Raw genomic sequence first — 10737 nt, forward strand, 5'->3', positions numbered from 1 at the left:
CTATCTTTCTCTCACTCTCTCAGACAGAAAAGGAGCCGTGACTCTACATAAGCTCACCTACTCCCTTGCAGGTGCTATCGAATAACAAAGCAACTGACTGGCAGAACAGATCCCTTGCCGGCCTGCTTGCTTTCCTATGTCAACAGGTTAACAACCTTAATGTAGGAGAGGATCAATGTTACAATCCACACAGGTAATATGTGAACAACCGGCTAATGTTTGGGCTTTAGGGCTGTTGAACTTATGTTGTAAAAAATAACCTTTAGTTTGTCATGACAAACAGAGAGGATAAAATGTATTTCTGTCACACCCAGAGGGCAACCCCCCACTAACTGGAAACAGTCAATCTCTCACGAAGCCACTGCTTAATTTTGGTTGCACATGATTCTCCATACCTTTCTTGTGTGATTTCATCAGTAAAGGCTGCAGTGGTTGGTGTGTTAGCTGAGCGCCTAATACACAGGGAGCCAGATTAAGTCGTCAGAGCGCAAGGTCTAATTTACGCTGCACTTGCATGCATGCATGCATGGCTTTAACACTTAATGGTGGGTGGGTTTGCTAATAGTGCTGAAGGGAGCCATTGCAAGTTAGCAGAGCAGTGTCTGTCATGGCCAACTTTATAGAAAAAGTGGTGGCAACGTGGTGTCCGCCATTTATGGATGCACTCTGTGTGAAAACTGTGAGAACGGTCTGTGATCTCTATTTGGATGGTGAAGTGTTTAAAGTTAAAAGTCTGAAAGTGATTTGATTGGCCTGTGTTTGCACTGCCACACAGCTCTATAATATCAAAGTGTATGATTGTATCAGCTGAGGCCTGTACCTTGTAAATGCCTATCCACTGTTAGCTAAAGCATGTCTAGCATCATGTTAACAAGGACAGAAAATGTGTCCTGAACTGAGATGGCTGAGAAGCAGTAAGTAAAGCAACCAAAACATGTGAGAAACAATGCCAAAACACTGTATGTTACCTTGACAACTGGGTGGCCACCGGATGCTGCTTTGATGGCTCCTCGGCTGCCCTCGGTCTCATAGTGTGCTCTGTGATGGGCTTTGGGTTGGACCTCTATCTTCAAATCGTACTGGCCAAACTGGCTTGGCAATGGCCAATCTAGTGGAGGCAGGGAGGAGGTCCTGAGGAGAGAATATCACAATCATGAAACGCTCACACACAAGCAGGAAGAGTGCCTTACAGGTCTGATACAAAGCTTTCATAAAATACATCATTGTGTCCAAAATGTTTGTGATAATAGTTCTTATGACTGTAAATATGAAAAGTCAGTCATGACATGTCAGGAGCATGACCCTTCCATTTTAAACATCTCTGGCCATTTTTCATACGTTCTTTGGTGCTGCGAGTGAATAGCCCCCAAGACTCCTCCAGGATAAAACATATTATTTGTGACAACAGCAACCTAACATAGAAAAAAAATCCCCCAGAATCTCTGCTGGTCAACACATCATGATAGTTTCCATATTTTAAAGTATTAAATGCAAATTTCTTAAATTGTGACAGAACTACCACTCTCTCTTCTTCCTGCCTGATCACAGCAACTTCTTTTAAGTCTGACTAAAAATTATACTAAAGCTTAAAGGTGATATCCCCCTTTCAGGGTCTGAGACAGACTAAGCCCCACCAGACAATGAATCACTGGATTGTCGATATACAAATTAATGCTCTAACACTATTATTGGGTCACTTTGAGATTTTAGGCATGAATCACACTCTAAAGGGGACTTTTCTTTGTGAGTGCAGTGTGGGTCAGTGAGTGGGTGGTGAATGACAGTGTGTCACACAGTAAATAAATTACTGTCTGTGAGTATGTGCATACTGTACTGTAGTTTTTTATTTTATGTGCACTCCACTGCCATTGGCATTGTGCGTTTTTCCTCCCTACCTTTTTTGTCTGTGAAGGCTACAATCATATTTGAACAGCTGTACTCAAAAAAAAAAAAACCCTTCACAGAGAAACTGCATCTGTCCATTTGCGCATATTAGATACAGTTTCCTTCAGAGCCACTGGCATTAGCCATTTGAATAAACCTATATTTAACTTTATGATGGACCAAATATGGTAAATAAGAATGTATTTAATTATATTTTAACAATCCCAGTATTTTCCCTGATGTTTTTGTCTGGCAGCAGTTGATTGTTTTTAAGCACTTTGCAGCTCATGCGGGTCTGTCAATCAATCTATAGCATCGATTAATGCATAGTATAGATTTTATAATATGCATGTTAGGCCTGAGTCAGGGAACTGGCTCTGGGCTGTTTCATGTGCTGACGGGCAGAAACTCTGTTGGCATTAACCATTGTAAACTTTGTGACATGATGCCATGAGCTTTCATTTAGCTGTACTCAAGACAGTATAGACTTGGACTTGGATTTTGAAAGTATGGATATTTTTAAGGGAAAGCAAGTCAAGTTTTTTAGTCAGCGTGACTAACTCTCCAAATTATTCATTTTCCAAATGCCTGTCAAGTGCTAGCTTTGAAAAATCCATCTGATCAGTCCGAATGCAATATATATGAGAGCCAGAGAAAGTTTTCAGTGGAGATATTGTCTGACTAAATCCAGAGCAAAAAACATTTTGATTGAAAGGTCACATGTCTAATCTTTCCTTGCAGCTCAATCAAGCCTTGTGGTTGGAAATTGAACTCGGCTACATGCTGATGAGTCAGCGACATGACAACGACAACAAAAGCGTTGTTTACATAAATACCATCTAGCCAGTTTGGCTGTCATTTTTATCCTTTAGTTTGCAATGTTTATTTACATGCTGAGCAAATGCCATGATCAATTCTTAGTAAGCTGTCATTTGTTGCAATATCAAAATGCTTAGTTTGTCCGTTTGATTTTCAGCCCTGGTTTGAACTGAACAGCTCCTCTATATAAGGTTGAACACTCTTCACCCATATGTTCTCCTCCCAGCATCCATGACATAACCACCCAGGAAGTGGGGCTTTGCATGGCTGCTATGGTTACAGGAGTAGAGGACGACAGGGGATGACAGAGGAAATATGAGCTATGTGACAGAGAAGAGCAAGAGTGGCAGACCACAAAGTGACATGGCAAAACCTCTCAAATGTACAACATAGATGCTCCAAGTTCACTCACTATTTTCTTGTCGTGTACTATGTTTTGTGTGTAAATTGCTGCTGTACTATATGCTGTTTTTGCTTTGTTCTGACCTGCCAAGGTTCTGTAGATGTGAATTAGCTGTAAGCTCTCACCTAGTACAGTGCATCAAATTGTAACCTCAACTGTACACTGTCCCATTTAAATAAATTAAATTAAATTAAATGAATATAAAAAAGTAGATTAAAAATAACAACCCAGTTTTTTTGCCTCCATATTTCCACTAACAGCATCTTCACCATCAAATGATTTCCGTCATTTTGCATCTTCATGTGCTTGTCACGTTTTAAGTCACTAAGAAATTACACTTAACAACAACATACCTTGCAAAATACACTAACCTATAAATACGTGCATATCAAACGATCTAGATGTATATGGTTTTCTTGCCATTTTACACTGAAACTCCAAATAAAAGCTTTACTGAGAGTATCATGGTGGTACTGGTAAGCAGCCACACAACGGTAACGTCAAAATCCTAGCCATTCTTAACGCAAACATTAAATACAACAAATCAGTAAAGCTGAATTAATCGTTCAAAATCAATTCAAAATATAACCGATGTACTGCTTACTTACATTTACATGACATAATTAGCATGCCTAATGGGGCGTATCGCCACCTAGAGTAGAGGAGGTGGATACACTTCAGTCAATACATGGATTCCCCAACAATGCTTGTATACTGGGACAAGGATAGTAGTCCTATTTAAAAGCTTAACTGAGTTATAATCGTAGCTCGTCTTAACTGTGCATGGAAATGGACTGACTGATTGGAGCTGTACAAACTATATTAGCAACAGAGTAATACAACCTTTTAGCAACCAACTCACAATAGTGCCATGAATATCCCATAGAAAGCTCAGCGAGGTGAGACATGAGTAGACACTTTGTCCAAATCTGAAAATCCCTCCAATTTATAATCCCACACACTCTAACCCTACCATACCTGTGCCATCTGTTGAAATGACCGCTATACGCAGGTACAAAGGCAATGCAACAACCTTCTGTTTCAGGGTGGACAGGACCTTACTACCTAATTCTCTGCTACCCTGGCAAAGGAAAATGTGTTCTTACCTTCATTTCATGATAGTGTGAGTGACTACAGTGGATAACAGTAAAGTAGTTTTAGTAGTAGTAATACAATGTAATACATGTAGGCCATAAATGTAAATAGAATGGTTAACTGCTGTGTTAAACATTATTCTGTCACTGTCCTGGTGTGACTCCCTCGGGAAGATGAAGATGCAAAGATCAGTTACTCAAAAAGTGACTCCATTATTTATGTCTATGTGAATGTCTATGTGTCTATGTGAGTGTTGTGTCTGTACTTGTGTAAGCGTGTTGACCTCTCTGCCATATGTGCCCTAGTGCTGGTTGACAGAGCTAGGGGCCAGTGCACACAAACAAGGCCATGTCTTCATCTGCTGCACACATTGGAGAACAGGCAGCAGACAGCTCACCTACAAAACTACATTATGAGTTCCTGCTTGCCCACATCAGTCTTCAGTGCGGAGATCAAGCCTGTCTTTGTGTTTTTGTATGTGTATGTGTTTGTGTTTGTTTGGGAGATATGGTATGTATCCCTGTGACTCATCGCTCACTATTAAACTTGTGGTATTATATATCGTCATGAGTCAGATTTATACCACTGATAAAAGGCTCAAAGTTCTTTGCTAATGAACATTGATCTGCAGAGTTGACATCAGGTCTAATGTTTATCTAACGTGTTATTTTTACACTAATTTACAGCTACAATGTTTACACTTGTCTCCTAGATCAAAAAGATTTTCAATCTTTACGACGGCTCACAGTAGTCAATAAATAACATTCGTCACTAAGGTCTATTGAATTGCCTTGACTCACAGTAGACTGTCGTCATTGCTAACTTGTGATTACATTAACAATTCACAAATATACCGATAAAGAGGCCAGCATCACCACAGCAACTTCTGTTCTTCAAGATTTGGGATGTTATGAATGAAAAATATTGCCCTGAATAAAACTGTGTTCACAACTGTTGCTAAATCATTTCTCAAATACAAACAAAAAATAGAAATGTAAAAGAAACTTCTTTCAAACATCAGCTAATTTTACCTGAATATAGGTGTATGACCAGGCTTGGGTTTATTCCATGAAAAGTGGGAGGGCACTGAGAGAAACTGTTCCCCAAGACCATCTTTCTTCAGACTGTGCAGGCCCTCATCTGTGGGAGAGTCTAGATTAGGAGACATATTTCCTTGGTCATCTCGCCCTAGCTCCCCTTTCCCAGACTGCACAGATGTTCTGTCCTGTGAAGTTTTCCTCGTCTTAGACGGGATGTCTGCCTCAGATGGGAAACACTGGAAGGGCGACATGCCTACTGAAGGACTGCCAGCCCAAGTGTCCTCTGTTACACTGCCCCTAGGTGAAGGTCCTGGTGTTGGTGAGGGTGAGTGGTGTGGAGACAATGAGCCAGGGTAACAAATATCGGCGCTAGAGTGACGCCTCTTCCCACAGGGTGAGGTGGGACGTGAAGAGGGCCTGGAAGGTGGCCGTGGGCTAAGCCAATTTTCATCAGTCACACTCGTGCGTGGGGAGTGGCAGGGGGACTGTCGAGGTGAAAAGCTGACTGAGTGGGAGTGTTGCCCAAACGCTTGGTGGTGGTGCTGCCAGTGGGGCTGCTCCTCCAGAACTCCGCTAGCAGTTTGTGGAGAGGCACAGCTTGGGGAAGCGAGTGGGGAGCCCAGGTTAAACCTGGCTGCTGCTTCATTCAGCTCTGAGTCAACATCATCATAGACGTGTGAAAATGATTCACAGGATGAGGCGTCAGAGAACCAGCTCCTAGAAGAGAGACTGCTGCATGGGCTTGGGCTGAGCGAAGACTCCCGGTATGAGTGGTCCAGCCGCAAATACAGGTGGTCTCTGGAGAGGGGCCTGTCACCATGATAGTCCCCATCTGGGCCATTGGCCTGCAGATCCTCCTCACTGGGATCGATCTCCTGCTGGCAGCTAGGGGAGATGGAGGTGATTTGGATACTGGGGCACTCAAAGGCCTTTGGTGCCTCCACGGGTGCAGAGGGCAGCAGGGGTGAAGAGCCATACTTGGAGTCTTGTGCCCCATAACCTGGAGGATCACATCCTGGTTTGTGTGACTGAAGGCGTGGGGACGTGTTGATGATGTGGGAGTGAGACTGCATGCCATGACGGGGCAGGCCAATCGACTGGTGGTTAGTGACAATAGCCTGTGGCTGGCCCACATTTAGGATGTAGAATGATGTGTTGTCATCGGGCTCCAGATCTGAGAGAACAAAAGAGAAAGGAATATTAAGAAATGGCTATTTGGTATTTTCTGTTTCTTTGTTTGTTCAACTGTATTAATGTCTTAAAGTCTTACTACAAAATCCTGATCAATAACAACAACAATTCAGGTTGTAGTAGTATCAGGGTATATGTGATGTGCAAACTTTACATCACAGATGTATCACAGATGGCTAATATTCCTCAACTCTTTACTTAACTGGCTACAAAAACACACACACACACACACACAAAGACAATGTCAGCAATCAGCAACACTGGATCTCTTGGATATCCCAAAAAAATGACCATGTGGTTGTTGTCAAGGCCAGATACCTAATCTACCAGGACAGATATCCAGTCTATCAGAGAATATCCCTCCCTTTGTGCAGAACAAAGTAGTCCAAAGTACAGTGTATTACTTTAATTGGTACCAAAGTCACGTGACTGTTTAAAAGTTATCACTATCTAAATAATATTCTTTTCAGTTGGTAACTTCTGACTTACAGACACGGTGACCCCCGATCTGATCTCAAGAAAAACACAGAAACATATCAGACAAGGGGCGCTGATATAATTAGTTTAGGATTAGTTTGGCTGCATTGCTGCACTCCTACAGCAAACTGGCAACAACATAATATTGATAATCATTTAAAACTGTAGAGCATAATGTCTAAATATAAAGACTAAACGGATGCTCAAATAACAAGTCACAGAAGGTTGTGCACTGCAGCTTTAGTCCATCATAAAAATAAACACTACTTGCAGTTGAGTACTAAATACATCAAGAGTTCCACCTTAACTAACTATAGCAGGGAAATTCTGCCAGTGCTACAGTAGGACTAAATTAGAGCCTCGATAAGAATGACTTGGTCACAGACCCAGGTGAGGTTCCATTGCACCGAGTTTACACTTGCTACAGCACCCATTTTCAGGAAGTTGGCCGGAGTGTTGCTGGGTAGCAGGCAGTTGCAGAGGCAATGTTCCAAGAGGGATAACCAATGAACAGCACTACTCAGGAAACAAATTCACACAATGGTGCATGCTGTCGGCTGTCATCACAGCTAGTGCCAGCAGGCTATTTATACCAAAGGTCATCTGGCTCAGGCAGCGTGTACACACACAAACAAACATACAAAAGCCCATTGTCCTCAATGGCACTACTCTGTTGGAGGTTATTGACAAACTTCTATTGGTCATGCTCTGCTGCTCACATTGGGAAAAACCCCACCCATCCGCCCCACCCTCCAGTGTTTCAAATACGAAAAGTTATGTGCAGAGACTTTTGCAGAATGAATGTCGGAACTGATCACATTTTATTTTCAAACTGGTTAAAGTACAGTGCATACCACAATTGAGAGTTCTTCTTAAATGTTGATGTGTACCATTCACTCAGTGTCCAGTCACTCAGAATGAGCAATATTTGGACATAGACCAATCAACCCTACAAATGATTGTGTTGGGCCTTGCAAAATATTCCACAGAAAATAATAAATCACACAGCCAACATCCTATTAAGTCACATCTCTGGCCTTTTAATACTGTAGATAGAGTAATATGACTTCTGCTTTCCGTGGAAGGAAATTCTTAATTTCCCAATATAAAGAAATGCCCATGGCAAAAATATAAGGCAAATTGTATAAAATGTCTAGCTTAGCTAAAGGTACTAGTATGCACCTGGCCCAAGAAACAATAAGCAATTTTGTTACACTAAAAATTGTGTAATTTTGCTGTAATACATCAATATTTTTAAGATATTTACTTAAAAGACTTGACTTAACTGTCACTAACACATCCCACTCTCCCATGACATGATAACCACATAGAAGCAATATGACGACTTGTCAAGTAAGCCATTAAAGCAAAGTTTATAAAGTGTTTTGGAGAGTGGAGCGTTTCTACCCTCCATCTCTATCCAAGAGCAGCAACAGAGGCAAGAGCAGCAAGGTCTTTATTTATAGATTCTCAGCTTTGCACTGGCTCAGCCTGCATGTCACAAGACTCAGCAGTAGATCCTCTGACGACAGCATCTAACTGACTGACAGGGAGCAGGAGGAGGACAACAGACTTGAGAGGAAAAAGAAAACTGCAGTGAAGATTAGAAAAAAAAGAAGTATCTACTCACTCGCTGATAGACAGAATTTGGAAAAGAATTGGGAAACACAATTAGCATGAAGAGAGAAAGGAAAAGAAAGTTCAGGGCAGTCAGGACAGCACATAAGATAATACTTTAAATAAAGGGGACTTTTAATTTTTTCCAGTTTTTCCCAGATGTGGTTTTTTCTTTTTTTTTCTGGTGCAAAAAAATGGACTAAAATTATTAAAAAAGAGGGAGGGCAGTTTACAGTCTGAATTATTTTTCGTAAAATAATAATCTAAAAAAAACCTTACCATATAAACTGATTATGAAACATGGTTGGCAAAGTAGAATGGTGGCAAATTTTACAATGCATTATAATGTTCTATTCTCTGTCCTCACTGGGATGGATGCTAAATGAGTGAGATGGAAAAACCATCAATCCACCACAGGATTTGCCTTAATTAGCATGGTTAAATATATATATATATTTAAAATGAGAGATGCAGAACAGAAATAAAGGTTCAGTCAACACAATCTACCTTCATTTTCTTGTGAACTGTTTAAGCCTTGGGACAAATGACAGTTATTAAAAGTCAAATATATAATAAGTAATCATTACAGGTAAAAAGTGGCTCAGCTAGTCGATCATGTTTGTACAATAGGGTGTAATAACCTTCCCTTTAATATGTCAGTAGCTGCACAAACGTATGATATATTCTGTGGAGGTGCAGTCAGTATAATGAGGACATGTCAGTCTTCTTCCAAAATGTCAATTTAAAAACAAAACAAAAAAGAGCCATAATCAATGTAGATTTTGAGAGTTGGATCTGTTTTTTTGTTTGTTTGTTTTTCATCCAATCATCAATCCAGCTAATGGAAACCAATGACACTACAGAGGTGTTATCATACGTAACACCTATTCTTGCACTGCTTGCCCTCTTTTAAACCATGTGCCACCATTGATGGGCGACTCTGGGAGCTAGCTTGACACATTTTCAAGCAAAAAAAAAAACACAGTTAATATTATTAGACTTGTATTATGTTACCTCTTTAGGATCTTTTCTGGCAATAATCACTGACCTTGTCAGGACCAGTAACCCTAACGAGGCAGAAAGACTTGAATCATGGTAAGGTTAAGGATGGGGTAGGCTTAAACTGGTTATGGAGTATCCCGAGTAGGGTTTGTGGAAACAAAAAGCAAGTCCCCATAATGTAAATTATTACATTTTAAGGAGAAGACATAGTTGCATGTTTAGGGTTAAGTTATGGTTAGGGTTTGGCCAGTAGTAGTTATGGTAAGGGTTAGGGTTATGGGTTTATATTATCCAAAATCCACTTTTTTTATACATATTATGTGCTCCTGCATTGTCTTGTCGCTGTATAATAGTTTTTGTTTCATTTTCGGAGTGTTTCAAAAAGGCATGTAAAGTAGTCGCGGGCTGCTGTTGCATTGCCACGACGCCATGTTCTTACGGGAGCCTGTATAGACAGGCCCGAGAGAACAAAACGAGCGTCGCTTTACTTGTAGCGGAAGTCCCGCCTCCACTATCTCCGATTCGTCTTTTACGGCTGCGATAGCTCGCCCTCTCCCTCTCCTCACGAACCTCATCTGCTGACACGGAGAAAGACAACGAGGACAACATTTGACCTGCTGAGGATACCGTAGCGCTCAGGGAAGGGAGGGGGTGAGCAGAGGAGCAGTTCGTTGTTGTACATTTCAGCCTCTCCTCTAGATGTCACTATAAACTTCTTACTTCACCTTTTAGATTAGAGTAAGTCTCCAGGAAATTAGTCTAAGTAAGTCCACTAAAGTCATGAAAACCAGAATGTGTCACAAAAATCAAAATGTGACAAATGCTTTTAAATCCCACTTTCTGCTTTCAAAACCACCAATCTGCTCATCAGCCATCTACCGTCTGTCATTAACTAAACACGTGTAACAATATTCAGAATAATCAGCCTTGAGCACACAGTAACAGTGTAAGCCGACTTGCTTGAAAATGATGTTTATTCATGCAGCTCGAGTGTAAAACCATCAACAGACTTTCTAGATTGGAGTCCAGATAATTGAGCTAACAGCTCTGAGCTTACACACAGGTTTTACTTATTATGATTATTTTCCACTTTCCACCCAGCTTTAGGCAAAAATGTTTAATGTTTTCTTTTAATAATTTCTCTAAATCATTGAATTTATTTTTGGTCTCTTTCTGCTGCCTGTCACCCATAGAATTATTCAGACATGT

General features: G+C 40.8%; 1 protein-coding gene across 1 annotated transcript in view; it reads right to left on the minus strand.

Annotated features, from left to right (window-relative positions):
• The window catches only part of nfatc3a (nuclear factor of activated T cells 3a), a 43820-nt gene extending 37432 nt beyond the window's left edge, over positions 1 to 6388 (minus strand). The window contains exons 1-2 of the mRNA XM_083901167.1: positions 5233 to 6388; positions 969 to 1131 (exon numbers count right to left, since the gene is read on the minus strand). Coding sequence (XP_083757293.1) covers positions 969 to 1131; positions 5233 to 6314 — 1245 coding nt within the window. The 5' untranslated portion in view covers positions 6315 to 6388. The remainder of the gene's footprint in view (positions 1 to 968; positions 1132 to 5232) is intronic.
• Between the last annotated feature and the right edge of the window lie 4349 nt (positions 6389 to 10737).

The sequence above is a fragment of the Microchirus variegatus genome, assembly GCF_963457635.1.
Source record: "Microchirus variegatus genome assembly, chromosome: 14".
Classification (NCBI taxonomy): domain Eukaryota; kingdom Metazoa; phylum Chordata; class Actinopteri; order Pleuronectiformes; family Soleidae; genus Microchirus; species Microchirus variegatus.